The sequence below is a fragment of the Gopherus evgoodei genome, chromosome 6 (genome assembly GCF_007399415.2).
Source record: "Gopherus evgoodei ecotype Sinaloan lineage chromosome 6, rGopEvg1_v1.p, whole genome shotgun sequence".
Lineage (NCBI taxonomy): Eukaryota > Metazoa > Chordata > Testudines > Testudinidae > Gopherus > Gopherus evgoodei.
This window is the reverse complement of record NC_044327.1, coordinates 97,554,655-97,571,414: the sequence shown is the minus strand read 5'-3', so window position 1 is coordinate 97,571,414 and position 16,760 is coordinate 97,554,655. Positions and strand designations below refer to the sequence as shown.

The 16,760-nt window shown below is 39.1% G+C and overlaps 2 protein-coding genes across 3 annotated transcripts in view; one reads left to right on the top strand and one right to left on the bottom strand.

Annotated features, from left to right (window-relative positions):
• NDUFAF2 (NADH:ubiquinone oxidoreductase complex assembly factor 2) overlaps window positions 1–11,202 on the top strand; it is a 142,926-nt gene extending 131,724 nt beyond the window's left edge. The window contains exon 4 of the mRNA XM_030567306.1: window positions 10,350–11,202. Coding sequence (XP_030423166.1) covers window positions 10,350–10,601 — 252 coding nt within the window. The 3' untranslated portion in view covers window positions 10,602–11,202. The remainder of the gene's footprint in view (window positions 1–10,349) is intronic.
• Window positions 11,203–15,174: 3,972 nt separating this feature from the next.
• Window positions 15,175–16,739, bottom strand: SMIM15 (small integral membrane protein 15). 2 transcript variants are annotated; one of them, XM_030567308.1, is made up of 2 exons: window positions 16,637–16,739; window positions 15,175–15,888 (listed from the first exon to the last, which is right to left on the bottom strand). In XM_030567308.1, exon 2 carries the CDS (start codon window positions 15,871–15,873, stop codon window positions 15,637–15,639), a length of 237 nt encoding a protein of 78 aa, XP_030423168.1. In that variant the 5' UTR covers window positions 15,874–15,888; window positions 16,637–16,739; the 3' UTR covers window positions 15,175–15,636. The 2 variants fall into 2 exon arrangements, with proteins under 2 accessions (XP_030423168.1, XP_030423167.1); XM_030567307.1 differs by lacking the exon at window positions 16,637–16,739 and adding an exon at window positions 16,103–16,489.
• Window positions 16,740–16,760: the final 21 nt, after the last annotated feature.

Genomic DNA, 16,760 nt, shown 5'->3' with positions numbered 1-16,760 from the left:
ATTCCAGCTACTGCAAAATGCAGCTGCCTCTCTCCTTCATGGTTAATCTTTTTATTTCAGTTAATGAATCTTTTCTCCTGAGTTCTGCTCTACTCTGAGTAATAAAGAGCACTTTCAGCATTCTTCAGATATCATATGAGCACTTAAAATCTACCTGTTGAGAATTTCAACTTCAAAATCCTGACATCCTTAGTTTATATTCCATGAGAATCGAGTCAGGACTTCCACAAGTATAGCTGGCTAATGGATTTAGTGCTATATCACTGATACTTATTGGACAGAATTGAGCTTGTGACTCCCCTAAAGGTCAGAGCACATTACGCTTTAATATTCTTTTATTGAGCCCTCTGCTGAAATGCCCTCTAGCCATGTTTATTTGGGCAGTCAGTAACTAAATTAGGTCATTTTTATAAAATATTTCAGTTCAATTTAGTGACAAATTTCCTAAATGAGAAGCTAAGTCACTCTTCTAATCGTGGAGCAACAGTTAAAAATACTTCTCCATACCTGTCACTTCCATACAGTATATAGCACAGTGAATGTTTATCTATAAAACTTTTCCAGTCACAGTGTAAATGCAATCTCTTAATTCCTTAAAGAGTCCTATCCTGTTCTCTTCTCCTGAGGCACAGAGGGTACTGTATGGTGCTGGTGTGCAAAATGGGGCGGGGGGGGGGGAATTCCATAGGAATTCCCTGCGCATTAGCCTGCACTGAGGAAGTCAATGTGAATGTGTGCTGTAGGGAGGGTTCATGGCTGCTATTCTGATCTACAATCTACTCCTCATGTAGAGAGGGGTGAAATCAGCAAGACTGCAAAGGATGTTTTCCTAATGCCTCTTGCAACTACTTGGGCTGGATACTGCAGACAGGATTTGAAGCTGAATTGGTAAAAAGCCTGATATCTAAGGAACAGTATATTTTTTGTGAGTTTTAATGATTATTTTCCCCATAAATGAACTATGGGTGTATATATAATATATTAATCATAATTAGTCTTGGAAGGAATTGTTTCTTGTTTTTATAAATTTTAAATTTTCACTTTTTGACTTACTTTTGCACTAATAGGAAATCTTAAACTTGGTAACTAAAACTGTAATACCGTTAGAAGTTGAGATCTACAGCATTCAGGAATACAATCATAATACTGAACTTACAATACCAGGATGGATTTGATTTAAATCAAATTGATTGAAATCATGATTTACATCACTAGTCAGGAAGACTCGATTTAATCATGGATTTCCACATAGAAGTGCATTCCTGTTGGTTAGTATAACCTTAATACATATTCTTTACAATGCAGAGATAGATGAAACCCAAACTGGGTCTTTTTACAGCCTGCTGCTGTTATAGGTTTTCCCTTCTGGTGAGAGAATAGTATGGTAGATCTCAAATCAGTGAAGGCTACACTCAGAAAGACTTCTGGAATATGCTGTTCATACAGTTTCACTTTTGTTTCTACTGCCTGTCCCTTGCTTCTCACGTTTATCTCCAGACTACTTCTCCTTGTCCAGATCTGTTCAGCCCCCAACAATCTTCTATTCATTGAGCTTTTTAAAACTGTGCCCTTTTAGAGGGGTAAGGGATTGACTCTGTGTACACAAATTTGCAGAGGGATAGTAGGGTTGAGGTCTGTTATTTCTTGCCTCTATATATTATTTATTTTTTAAAAACATTTTTGTTGTTAACAAGCATGTTATCTCTGGAGACATGAATCCACAGTTTGAGAACTGCAAAACTAAGCATATCTGATGGTATCTTCTAGACTTAGCACTGAGTCCCATTGGGTAGATAAAAAGATTAACCTAAATAATCTATACAGAAGCCTTTGGGTCCCTAATCCATGAACTACTGGATCTCATTTACAAAACTTTTCTTAAACTTTACATGAATATATTGTCTCATACCATAGAAATAGAATTTATAATCCCTATTCCATGATGAGATATCTTTGAGCTATAATGTATCTTAATTAAAACTATCTTCAGATACATGTGTTTTCCTCAAAAAGCACTTTATCAAAAAATCCAATTTAAATTTAAAAAAAATCCATTTTTTTAAAATCTGATTATCTACCCTGTAATATACATATTTCGCTTTTGTTATTAACTGACCTCTAGAATTGACAACAAAAGAGTGCACCAGTTGTTCATGACTTCTATATACAGTATATGTCATGCTTATCATGACACTTTCTGTCTCTGCTTAAGATTATTAATAGTGAGGTTTGTTTGGTCAGCGTTTGAGTGGAGGGGGAAAGAAAAAATTAGTGCCATTTGCTGGCTGAAATTGAATCCTTCAAGTCTAATAATAATTCCTTTCATCTTCAAAACATAAATGATCATTACTAACACCCTCCTCTAAAATAAGTTAAATTATCCACATCTTACAGATGGGGAAATTTAGACAGAATGTAAGACACACTTGTCTGAGGCTACAAATAGTGTCAGGGTCAGAACTGAAATTAGAACTCAGGATTTACTTCACCCGAAGTCTTGTACTCAGACCACCAGCTGGTATCAGTGTCTTGAAACACATTCTGAATTCTGTTTGCAAACTGGGAAATGTTCCTTTTCTGTTTTTTATTTGTTTTTGTTTTTTTAATGTTCAGAACACTATTTAATTTCCAGGTGAACTGCCCCAAGAAAGTGAACAGAATCTGATAAAACACAAGTTATAGATTGATAACACAGCTAGGAGAGGTGGTGAAACACATTTAGATTGTCTCTAACGTGCATTAAACAAGGTCTACCTTTAGCATCTGTGTTTGCTTGTGTGAAATGTTTAAAAAACAACCCTTTTAAGACTAAGCCTATTTTTCTGTTTGTGTTACTCACAACACCTTAAATTAAAACTAAACTATTAAAAATACCCAATTTACTGTCACATATACACTGATGTTTGTATTTTGCATTTCAATACCAACAGTGAAAATCCATGAAGTAAGTTTTCCTTCTGTTTCTCTTCTCTTTCAAGTTATCATTCCTGCAATGTTTTGGTTGCAAATGCTGCAAGTGGAATGTTTGTTGAAAAATAACTTTCCAACTGAAATTTTAAGAAATACAGAAACATTTGTATTGGTCTTATGTTTTGTAGAATCTTGTTTATATGAAAATTATACATTTTGATTGGACAGTGCCTATCTTTACAAAACAAAACAAAACCCTTTAGCATCCACAGACAAGATTTTTACAAGAAAACTATCTGTAACATTATCTGCTTGGGCCAGTTTTTCAAATGTGCAAATTTCCACAAAACTCCTGACTCATATACTCAAATCAGGAGTTTCTCGCACACAAACCTCTGCTAAAAATGTATATATTAGTTGCATAAATTTTATGCATAAATTGAATTAATACAGATTCTTGCATTTTAAGGTCTGCCTCTGAAGTATGTAGATTGCAAATGATTCATTCTTAAACTTTGCAATATTGATTAATACCAAATAAGAAAAATACAATAGATTATTTCTTTTCTGATTTCTATGGTGAAATCCTGGTGCCAGGCAAAATCAAAACTCCAATTTCACAACAGCCAAGGATAGTGTAGATATCAGAGATTTTTTTATTTTATTTTCCGTGTGACTTTTAGCCAGTAAAAGCTGTTGAAACAATTAACATTAGCGCAGCCTGTAAAGCCAAACTACAGTTACAAACCAGTGAATAAAATGGACCCTAAAACATACAGGATTTAGTTAAAACTATTTTCATCTGATCCTGTAAGGCTCATTTCATTAATATCACTTGCAAAGATTTGGGATTAGTAAATAACTATTTCAAAAACAAAATGGACTAGATCCCTACCTTTTCAGTACCAATTTTAATATCCGTTTAACAGATTGTAAACACTTCCCAGATACTAAAAACATACATTTTGATTATTTAACGGTGAAATACTTACACAAGACAAATCTGGAAGAAGTCCTTGGAAATCAGTTAAATTATTCTAGATTTACACTAGAGTAATGGTAAATGAGGGCGGACTTGGGGGACAATGTAAATTCATTATATTACATCTTGACAATGATGAAGAATCATTATTTTGCTGTTCTAGATAATTTTTATTCCCATTCTAGATAGTGGAGATAATACCGGAACAGAACGCATATCCTGTATTCACACCCTGCACACGATTGTAATAATCTTTGAGAAAAATATGCCTTGTAAACTAATAACTCACTGGGCAATATTATCATGATGAAATACGTGTAGCAACATTATATGAAAAGTTAAGAATTCCTCCTGAATGATATTAGTAGCACATGTTTAAACCCATGCAGCCCCAATTAGGCAGGACTGGTCAAAGCAGCTCTCAAACAAAGGAATGTGTATTTGCCTTAATTTACATATAAGTAGTAAACAAGGTCCTTAAAACAACAAGAGGGATCAAGGCAAATCTGCATTTTAGCGAACGATAGCATGAAACCTCTTTTACCAGGAGACCCCACATATCCATCTTCATAGCTGGAAGGAACTTTTCTAGGGGTAACCATCTGGAAAATCCATTTAAAAAGGCAACTGAACTAGAAAAGTAAGGGGTAAAAACACCCCAAGTTATTTCTCCCTATCCATCTCTCTCCCTTACCTGAGAAGAAAAAAGAAACACCCTTTGGACTCCAAGAGCAGATCCTGACCAGAAACTTGGTCAGCAAAGTTATTGGGAACCTTTGGTAAGAATTTCACCTTGAAGCAAGTGTAGCTTAAGTTTAGCATTTTATCTTTTGTTTTTCTTGTAATCGTTTCTGACTCTGATGCTTTATACTTGTACTCACTTAAAACCTATCTTCTTGTAGTTTAAATAAACTTGGTTTAGTCTTTAAATAAAACTCATCTAGTGTTGTCAATTGTTTCGGTAACTCCATTTATCATAGCAGACTGTTCTATACTGATCTCCTTAGAGGAGCAACAGAAGTAATATATCTGTACTGTCCAGGAGAGGACTAGACACACATTTTGTGTGTGTGTGTGTGGGGGGGGAGTTCAGGACTGAGTGTGTGTTGGGGGTCACCGTGTAAGTAGTAACCCAAGGCTGGAAGCCAGAGGATGGCTGGGGTTTGATGACAGGCTCCTAAGGTCAGATTTGCTGGATCAGAGCTGTGGCTATACACAGATATTCAGGCTGCGACCTGCATGCTGGCAGGCTCTTTGTTAGTGGCACAGGTGGGAGCGATAGCAAGAAAGCATTGTAAGACACCTCAAGTAGCAGGGAAGAGGTGACAACACCTCACTGGTCAGGATTGTATCCCAGAGTGTCATAACCACCTACTTCACAAAAGTTTTTTAAATGTTTTAAGATCCTTGAGTGGAAATTACTATAAAAAGCATGTAATCTTTCCTGCTTTTGCTTTTCAGTCTTTGCTATTTCATACAATCTAAGCATTAGGGAAGTTTTATTACTGATATACAACATCACCTAGTGTGGGATATATCTGAGCAGATAAAGAAAAGGGCAATCAAAACTCACTTCTTCACTATTAAATATTTCTCTTATTTTCAGAGTCTTCTGGGCACTATTTAGTATTTTTCTTATTTTCAGACACTTCTGGGCACTATTTCCCCATTTTGCTTTATTTCTACTCATACCTATTTTTTGGAATCTTTCTGATTTTCCTATCAGCAAGATGGCAAGTATCACTATTAGTGATTGCTGCTGTGCTAATAATTTTTTGTAGAGGTTGTTACGTGAAGCATCTGGTTCATTCTGTCCTGCTCCATTGGCACAGTTTTCTGCCACAACTACATTACCTCCAGGATTATGAAACTAAATCAGATCTTTAAGTTTTTTTTTACAAAGGATCTTAGGTGCTTCCTTTTATAGACTCATAGACTTTAGGGTCAGAAGGGACCAATATGATCATCTAGTCTGACCTCCTGCACAAAGCAGGCCACAGAACCCTACCCATCCACTTCCATAACAAACCCCTAACCTATGTCCGAGTTATTGAAGTCTTCAAATTGTGGTTTGAAGACCTCAAGCTGCAGAGAATCCACCAGCAAGTGACCCATGCCCCACACTGCAGAGGAAGGTGAAAAACCTCCAGGGCTTCTGCCAATCTGCCCCAGAGGAAAATTCCTTCCCGACCCCAAATATGGCGATCAGCTAAACCCTGAGCATGTGGGCAAGACTCACCAGCCAGCACTCAGGAAAGAATTCTCTGCAGTAACTCAGATCCCATCCCATCCAACATGCCATCACAGACCACTGGGCATACTTATCTGCTGATAATCAAAGATCAGTTGCCAAAATTAAGCTATCCCATCATACCATCCCTTCCATAAACTTATCAAGCTTAGTCTTAGAACCAGATATGTCTTTTGCCCCCACTACTCCCCTTGGAAGGCTGTTCCAGAACTTCACTCCTCTAATAGTTAGAAAGCTTCATCTAATTTCAAGTCTAAACTTCCTAGTGTCCAGTTTATACTCATTTGTTCTTGTGTCTACATTGGTACTAAGCTTAAATAATTCCTCTCCCTCCCTAATATTTATCCTTCTGATATATTTATAAAGAGCAAGCATATCCCCCTTCAGCCTTCTTTTGGCCAGGCTAAACAAGACAAGCTTTTACAGTCTCCTTTCATAAAGCAGGTTTTCCATTCCTCGGATCATCCTCGTAGTCTGTCTCTGAACCTGTTCCAGTTTGAATTCATCCTTCTTAAACATGGGAGAACAGAACTGCACACAGTATTCCAGATGAGGTCTCTCCAGTGCCTTATAACATGGTACTAACACCTCCTTATCTTTGCTGGAAATACCTCGCCTGATGCATCCTAAAACCACATTAGCTTTTTTAACAGCCATATCACATTGGCGGCTCATAATCATCCTGTGATCAACCAATACTCCAAGGTCCTTCTCCTCCTCTGTTGCTTCCAACTGATGTGTCCCCAATGTATATCTAAAATTCTTATTATTAATCCCTAAGTGCATGACCTTGCACTTTTCACTATTAAATTTCATCCTATTACTATTACTCCAGTTTACAAGGTCATCCAGATCTTCCTATATGATATCCCGGTCCTTCTCCTTGTTAGCAATACCCTCCAGCTTTGTGTCATCCGCAAACTTTATTAGCACATTCCCGCTTTTGGTGCCAAGTTCAGTAATAAAAAGGTTAAATAAGATTGGTCCCAAAACCGATCCTTGAGGAACTCCACTAGTAACCTCCTTCCAGCCTGACAGTTCACCCTTCAGTACGACCCGTTGTAGTCTCCCCTTTAACCATTTCCTTATCCACCTTTCAATTTTCATATTGATCCCCATCTTTTCCAATTTGACTAATAATTCCCCATGTGGAACCGTGTCAAATGCCTTACTGAAATCGAGGTAAATTAGATCTACTGTATTTCCTTTGTCTAAATAATCTGTCACCTTCTCAAAGAAGGAGATCAGGTTGGTTTGGCACGATCTACCTTTAGTAAAACCATGTTGTAACTTGTCCTATTTACCCTTGACCTCAATGTCCTTAACTACTTTCTCCTTCAAAATTTTTTCCAAGACCTTACATACTACAGATGTCAAACTAACAGGCCTATAGTTACTCGGATCACTTTTTTTCCCTTTCTTAAAGATAGGAACTATGTTAGCAATTCTCCAGCCGTACGGTGCAACCCCTGAGTTTACTGATTCATTAAAAATTCTTGCTAATGGGCTTGCAATTTCATGCACCAGTTCCTTTAATATTCTTGGATGAAGATTATCTGGGCCCTCCAATTTTGTCCCATTAAGCTTTTCAAGTTTGGCTTCTACCTCAGATGTGATAATATCCACCTCCATGTCCTCATTCCCATTTGTCATCCTTCCATTATCCCTAAGCTCTTCATCAGCCTTATTAAAGACTGAGGCAAAGTACTTATTTAGATATTGAGCCATGCCTAGGTTATCCTTAACCTCCATTCCATCCTCAGTGTTTCGCGGTCCCACTTCTTCTTTCTTTGTTTTCTTCTTATTTATATGGCTATAGAACCTTTTTCTATTGGTTTTAATTCCCTTTGCAAGATCCAACTCTACATGGCTTTTAGCCTTTCTCACTTTATCCCTACATGTTCTGACCTCACTAAGGTAGCTTTCCTTGCTAATCTCACCCTTCTTCCACTCCTTGTAGGCTTTCTGCTTTTTCTTAATCATCTCTCTGAGATGCTTGCTCATCCAGCTTGGTCTACAACTCCTGCCTATGGTTTTTTTCCCCTTTCTTGGGATGCAGGCTTCTGATAGTTTCTGCAGCTCCGACTTAAGTAATTCCAGGCCTTCTCTGCATTTAGATCCACAAGTTCTTCAGTCCAATCCACTTCCCTAACTAATTTCCTTAATTCTTTAAAGTTAGCCCTTGAGAAGTCAAAACCCTAGTCCCAGATCTATTTTTCTTTATCCTTCCATCTAGTTTGAACAGAATTAGCTCATGAGCACTCAAACCAAGGTTGTCCCCTACAACCATTTCTTCTATGAGGTCCTCACTACTCACCAAAACCAAATCTAATGGTTCTTCAACTACTTTGTGAAGAAATCCATCTGCTATCACATCCAGAAAAATCTGAGCCCTACTATTCTTGCTAGTACTTGTCCTCCAGTCTATATCTGGGAAGTTAAAGTCTCCCAGGATCACACATTTCCCATTAGTGTTTACTTAATTAAAAACATTATAGAGGTCTCTATCCATATCCAAATCAGATCCTGGCGGTCTGTAGCACACCCCAAGCACTATCTCAGAGGAGGCTCTAGTAGCTTTCTTTCCCAGTGTGATTTTTGCCCAGACAGACTCTGTCTTGTCCATTCCATCACTTCTTATTTCTTTACAGTTAACCTCCTCATTGAGGTACAATGCTACTCCACCACCTTTGCCTTTATTTCTGTCTTTCCTAAACAGCACATAGCCTTCAATACCTGTACTCCAGTCATGACTACTATTTCACCATGTTTCTGTTATCCCTATAATATCCAGTTTCACTTCCTGTACCAGTAGCTCTAGTTCCTCCATTTTGTTCCCTAGGCTCCTCGCATTAGTGTACAGACATCTTAATTTTTGCCGTTTGGCTTCACTGACATTCTTTACCCTGTTAGGCACAGGTATTCTACCACCAGCATCACTTGTTAGTGTGGTATCTACACTACCGTTCCTCCTTATGTCAATTCTTCTGTGTACGGCTGTATCCCCTCTTACTTTGTTTTCTTCCCACTCAAGGTTAAATTCCAGCATGGAGATCACCTGGACATCTCCCAACCATCTCCCCCAAATTCCTAGTTTAAAGCTCTCTTAATCATTTGGGCGAGCCTCCATCCTAGAAGTCTATTTCCCTCCTTACTCAGGTGAAGTCCATCCTGAGAGAACAGTCTTCTGCTTCCCAGTGACTGTACATCCCAAAGCCCTCCTTATAGCACCACTGCCTGAGCCATCTGTTGATTGCCATAATCTTGTCACACCTTTGTCGCCTTTCTCTAGGAACCGGCAGAATCCCAGTGAAGATTACCTGAGCCTCAATTTCCTTAAGCGTCTTCCCCAGTCTTGCATAGTCTCCCTTGATACATTCCAGCGAGAATCTAGCCGTATCATTCGTTCCCACATGAAGGACAATCAACGGATTCTTTCCCACTCCCGCTAGGATCCTTTTCAGCCTCAGGTCCACATCCTGTATCTTAGCACCCGGCAGACAGCACACCCATCTGTTCTCCTGATCAGCTCTAGTTACAGGCCTGTCTATTCTTCTCAGTAAGGAGTCTCCAATCCCGTAGACCTGCCTTTTCCTGGTGATAGTGTGATTCTCCGGTCTATCCCCTGCACCTACTGGCTGCAAGTCCTCTCGATTCCTACTCACCCTTACAATCTGGGGCTTATATTTGGTGTTGCCTCCATTGACGCCTCCCCTCCTCCTGTAGGACTAACAGCTCTTCTCTTTTTCCTTGCCCTCTCTCCACAGTGACCACCTTCCTCATTTTCCAACTCTGCTTTTATCACGGATGTGTGTGATATGCAAATGATAATTTGAAACAACTGTGTGATATAAGGTCTTACATCAGAAAACTGTGGAAGATGCAGCAAATTTTGTGTATTTTCACATTCTGATCATAAGCCTTCCATTTTGATCTAATATCAGCTTTGAATAGTGCAATTCAGCTCTGCTTAAACAATTCAATCAAAATATTGGAGCATTTTTTTAGCTATGACTAGAATTGCAGTAATACAAAGCAATGCACTTTGACTGTCTTTATTTTGCAAATGCATATGAAGAGATAATGTATAAAATTAAGTTTAAGAAAAAAAGATACTGATGAGTTTTAGTGATGCTATTTCAGTAGTGTAAATTACATTGATATCTGCTTTAACTACTTTCCTTCTTGCCTGATGGCTTTTTGCAGGAAATTCTTAAGAATGAAATCTATAGAGAAGAAATAAAACTGAAAATCACAGCTGCTTCTGAAAAGGACAGCTTCCTTCAGACCAAGGAATATGAGGGACTTGTTGCTGAACCAGTTCAAACTCAAATTAAAGGCCATGCATCATCATCTTATTATGGAAAGAATGAGCCTTCACCAGACCCAGCCAGCACTGCAAAAACCTTTCAGCCAGGTTCCTGGATCCCACCAGATAGCAGTAGCCGTAATAAATAAACAGTTGTAACGTGAAAAATCTTGCCAGTGAATTGCACAGATAATTGCTCTAACAAGCAACATGACTGAAGAAAACTTTTTCATTTATCAACTGTTGTGTGAGACATAAACTGATATATTAATTTTGATTTGTTTTTACACAGCCAGATCTTAGACATCACTGAATTTAGTTATTACTGTGACTAATTAGAATATCTTAGTATAAAACTACTGCTACTTAATTTGTTTGGTTTTTTTTAAGAAATTGGTCATCTTTTGTTATTCTTGAGTTCATTCTATTTAGTTCATTGAGAAAGGAAAATGTCATCATATACTTTCTTTTGACAGGCATTTTTCCTTAAAGGTAACCTATTTTTTTTAAATATAACTATAATCTGGTCTTAACATAATGGATTTCACATAGTTTATTTGTAGACATGAAGCTTAGAAATGACCTTTTGCATTATCAAATCTAGATTTGTTGCTTAATCATCATGTATTTCTCTGGAATCCCAGAGAGTTCCTTGCCTGTTTTTGCCTTTTAATATGGTCAATGCTGTTAGCTCTCCTTGGTGATTTTAGGGTCTGTTTGACCTCATTAACATAAAGCACTTCAACAATATAGAGAGACTATATTCTTTGTTAATGTTAGGGGACTGTATTTTGTAACTGCATTAATAGATGGTAAAAATCAAGTGTCTCTCTTGCTGGCCATCTGTAAGTAGTGTAAAGTGCTATATGGAATCAGTCTGAGTCAAATAAGCACAGAGTGTAGAGGCCCTCTCATTTTCCAGGAATTTAAGACCTCCTAGGCAAAGTCTACACCAGGGGCTAACAACCTTTCAGAAGTGATGTATTGAGCCTTCACTTATTCACTCTAATTTAAGGTTTTGTGTGCCAGTAATACATTGTTTTTAGAAGGTCTCTTTCTATAAGTCTATAATATATAACTAAACTATTATTGAATGTAAACAAGGTTTTTAAAATGTTTGAGAAGCTTCATTTTAAATTAAATTGCAGAGCCCCACGACATGGTAGCCAAGCCCTGGGCAGTGTGAGTGCCACAAGTTACCTACCCCTGGTCTACACCAATGAAATTCGTATCAGGATAACAGGAAGGGCTAGTAATGGTGTAGCTGAATCAGTGATAGTAGAAGTGTAAAAATTAGTGTAAACAGGGCAGATTCTTTGTCCCTCTTCCCCCCAGTGCTATTAAACCTGCTCTGTACGGGTTGTCCTAACTGGGTGGTAAAAGCATCTGAGCTTTGTGTTAATGACTTAGCACACCTGATAGCAGTGGAGGGTGCTCTGGCTCAGTCTCCCTAAAAGCTGTGGCATACAGGCCCCAAATTCTGTGTTGAAGGCGTCAGACTTGTAACAGCTTCAACAGCAAAACAAAACTATTGAAATATGAAAAATATCAGACAATACTCCTTGTTTTGATATTCAACTTTGGATAGCAGTGTTAGAATGTCTTTCAACTATGCATTACCCCCAAAATGTTTAATTTGCGATGTATATTATCCAAACCAAATCCTAGCTTCATTACAGAAGTTGTCAGACAGGAAGAGCTGGAGGCTTTGGCTCCTGTCCAAGGGTCACTTAAGGTTTCAGGCCCTTGAGAGGCAGCTGAAACTTTTAGCAGCTGAAGAAAAGATACATCTCTTTTTTCTCATTTCCTATCCATATACATGGTTTGACACTTTGATCTCTTACTTCACTGACCCAGCACCCTTTGAAAAGAACCAGCTTCTCCCCTTAGATGTTTCTTAAAATGATCACTGTTGAGGTTAGTGCTTACTGTCACTAGTTTTCAGAGTTAGCCCCACCCTTGTGCTGAATGGACCATGTGTTTGTATCCTAAGAGTATCACTGGTTTATGTTAAGTTAGAAGATTGTAACCATAGATTATGAAGGCAAACGTGATTTTTAATTAAGTTTGGATTCTTTTGTTAAATTCTATCAATTTTATGGCCATGGAATTGGAAAGAAATGTAAAGGGCCAGAACTATATTATTACCCTAAGGTACTGCTTCTCTCCCCCACCATATTCCCAAACAATTTTAGAAATAGTACTGAATGGTATCTGAGGTGGAGACTGACCATTATGAAAGATTGTATATGATAAAGGGAAAAACTGTGTGTGGTTATTACTGCTTGCAAAAGGGAAATAGTAGTATACTTAAAAAAAATACATTATTTTGATGGGTTATGCCATGGTGTGAGAACAAGCAGAGTGAATTTGGATCTAGTATCTGCCCTGCAGCTGCCAAAAGAAAAAGCTTAAAGCTCACATTGTTCAGTAGTCAAAGTAGACCGTCTTACCCCACCTGATACCAGCCACTGCCTGAATTCCCCCTTGCTCCCCTCTTATCATTTTCAAGTTTAGCTTCTAGGCCATAGTTGTCTGACCTTTTTTGTACCACCTTTCTGTCCATCCCATCTACCAAAGATGTTGGTTTTGATGCTTCTGTTACACCTGTTAGATTTAGCCCTGTCCCTGTCCTCCCCCCCCAATCTTGAGCTGCTCTAAGCCACTCCCCTCTCAAGAAGCTTTTAACTTACTTCTCCAGTGTCTACAAGAAGCCTGGCACATTTTTAAATTACTTGCTCCATCATGCTGAGTTATTCCTAACAAATCATCATTGTTCCTTTCATCCTTTCCCAGGCTGCATATGTCCAAACCTGGGCTTTAGCCTCGTCTGGGATTTTCAGTGTTTTAGGAGATTCAGAATCCACATGTTTACTAACACGTTTTTGCTGTAGTGGGGGGCACCCAGCACATGCTGGGATATTAAAATAAAGGAAAGTGGTGGAAACACACACGGGATTTAAAGTGACTGAACAAAAAAATTAATATAGGAAATCTTGCAATAATAGACTAAACAAATAACATTTTCCATGTCTACCTTCTGATTCTATAAATTAACTAGGCTACATCTGGCTTTAATCTGTGTGCATGTTGAAATCCTGCCTTCCATCTCCAACACAAGACAAATGTTCCCAAGCAGAATGCATCAGCTGGTTAACAAATGCTTCATTTGGAGATTAAGAGTATGAGTCCTTTACATTTGCCACACAGAGTGAGCTATGTCTACTATAAACAACAGTGCATTCATTGGTGACATACAATAAGTCTCACCACTTTTAATAGAAGATTATGCTTAAGACTTAGTTAATTTGGATCATTTTCACTTACCACTGTATGTTGAACCCATTCTCCTTAGAACCCTTTCTTTAAGGAAATATACACTTAAGTATTGTACAGATAGCACATTCCTTTTCTCTGCAGCTGTTACACATTTTTAGAAGTCAGAATAAAGAAGGAACACATTTTTTAAAAAGTACCAAATTTATTTGTCAGTTTTGAATCTGTTCCATTTTAAAACTGTATAAATACCAAGGTGTAACCATACTGAAGACAATCCAGTAGATCTAACAGTTCTCACAATACTTGTCTTGAGCAACACTCTGAGAAGAAAGCCAACTATTACACCTCAGTGTTTCACATCTAACTCTTACCTAAGGGCTAGTCTACACTGGCAACGATCAACATGCCTTGTATGTGGCCATGGCACAGTACTCAAGAGAACTCTCTCAGTGCTCTAAAAAATCCACCTCTATGAGGGGCAGGGCTCCCAGCACTGGTGCATTGTCTGCATTGGTGCTTTACAGCACTGAAGCTTGCTGCTGTCGGGTTGTTTTTTCACACCCTCGCACAAGAAAGTTGCAGTGCTGTAAATTGCCAGTGTAGACAAGCCCTAAGATTGATTGAGCAAAACTTCCTGTTTATTTGTATTGGTATTTATCATCTCCTATTCACTTCCTCCTTTCAATAATATAGAGCATCTGCTTTCAGAGGTGTTTATCCTTTACATACTAAGTGAAGAGCTAGGCACGAGAATCCGGTATGACAAAACACAATTCTGTTTGCTCTGATTAAGAGACATGTTATTGGAACAGGACCTAAAACTTGATTGCTACTACAGGATCAGACCCATTGGAATTAAAGTAGTAATAAAAATTAAGATTTGCTAAAGCATATTAAACTACAAATTTTTCATTTTTACTATTATTCTTTGGACAGAAAAATCAATTAAATGTTAGCCTTAGCTCCAACTTACTTTGCAATGTTTACAGCATTAGAACATGAGGCTTTTGTTTCTTTTCATTATGCCATCCTTTCAAAGCAGGTAATATCCAAAGCAGTTCCTCTGCTGCTCCAGAGTTACTGTTGTCATCACCTAAACCTGGAATGATATTTAGTTATTTGCCAAATGGATCTCTACATTCATTTTGTGAAGCATATTATAGGCAATAGTTGTTCATATTGGGATATTGTGAAAATGAAGTAATTTGCCTACTGCTTGGTTGTAAAAAGTTTCCTTCTGTGAACTATCCAAAAAAGGCTCAGTGGACTGATAGTCCAGGAAGCGGATTTTGAGAGCCACTCATGAAGAATTTAGTTGAGTTAATGTGAAATGCTAACACTGTTCATATAATAAGACAAACTCATGAGAATACAAAGCTGTTAACTGCTGCAGAAACAAGGACTGCTATGCCAGGGCCAAGTTGAAACCAGAAAAAAAAAAAATACTATAATGAAGACAAATCAACAATAGAAAAAAGGCTGTATAAAAACAAAGTGCCTACGCTTCTAGAAAACCAAAGACTGCAGTATTTTTAGAAAGTCAGACATTTTAATTTTTTCTTCCTTAATTTAATATTGACATGTTTGAACAATTCCTAAAGCAGTTCCAATTTAAAAAACCAAGCCCCCCCCCTCCAATGCATTCATTTTAGTGTATGGCATGTAAACATACAAAAGTAAACTCGCTGGAAAGTGATATCTGGTTGAAATACACACATCAAATGCCACTGCAGATTAGACCGAGATATCAACACAAACTGTTTAAGCAGAACATGAATAATTTCAGGGGTTGAAATGTCAGTTCAAGAAGATTGTTGGATGAAAACAACACCACACAAAGATACAGGTGTACAAGAATGCTTCAACAAAAGCTCTTTTTTGCAAAAGGATGGCATTTTGCCTCACTTAATCCCTCTTTGTTCGTTTGGCTTTTGCAATATTTTCCTGGCGTTTCTGTTTCTTCTTTTGCTCTCGCTCCCTGGCTTCAATCATTTTTGCCAGTTTCCATGATAGCACTGCACTTGCTAGGAACAATGGTGTAAGGGCCAAGATCACAGTGGTGAGAAAGCCATATGGGTCCTTTGCAGCCCATTCCACAACATATTCAGCCCACGCTTTGATATCAAACATCTTTTCTATCATCCAAATGGGGAAACCTTATGTAAAAAATTGATAAAATATTTTCATTACACAGTCATAAAAATACTGCAAGTTATCGTGACTATGCAGTGCAACAGCAAGATCTGTCACCGTTGCACAGTTATTCGGAGTGCTTCACATTTATTTAGATAGAGGGTGGGAAGCAGCTATTTCACTCAGCTGTTACGATCGTTCTCCAACACATGCTTTCCACGGTCCACCCATCTCTCACCTTTCCCATTCAGACCAGTAAATAACTGATTGATAGCAGGTACGTTGTTTATGCAGCCAAGTGCATTTTCTTTTACACTCTTGTCCCAGCCTCGGAGGCGTCGGGACCCCCCCAAGTTAAAAGTCCCGGGCCTCGCGTATCTGCGGTTCACGCGGGATGGGTAGCGAGGCGATGCAGGGAACGCGGCTGGGGTTCGGCCGGGGCACTGCGGTGGGAGCCCCGCACTAGACCGGGCTGGGGCGAGGGAGCAGCGTGTCCGCCCAGCTACCCGCGCCCGGACCGGAGCGAGTCGTTCATTTCACTAGTCATTGGGGGCGGGGCGCAGCGAGCTGAGGAGCCCAGTGACCCCCCCACCCCGTGTGGGGTCCCGCTTCCTTCGCCCGCCCCAGCGCTCAGCAGCACCCGAGGGGCGGGGCTGAATGAATCACTGCCCCGTGGCGGGGAAGGGTGGGCAGGCGGCGCCTCCCGCGCGGGAATACGGGCCCAGCGGGAGGGTCTCTGGGGAGCCCGCCCAAGCCCCAGGGACGAACTGACCCCTCCTCGCGCTGCCTCGCCGGCTCCAACGGCAGCTCCACAACCAGAAACCGCGAGGCCAGGAGACTAACTGGCCAACCGGAAACAGGAAAAGGAGACAGCGCGACCCCACCCCCGCCGTTAC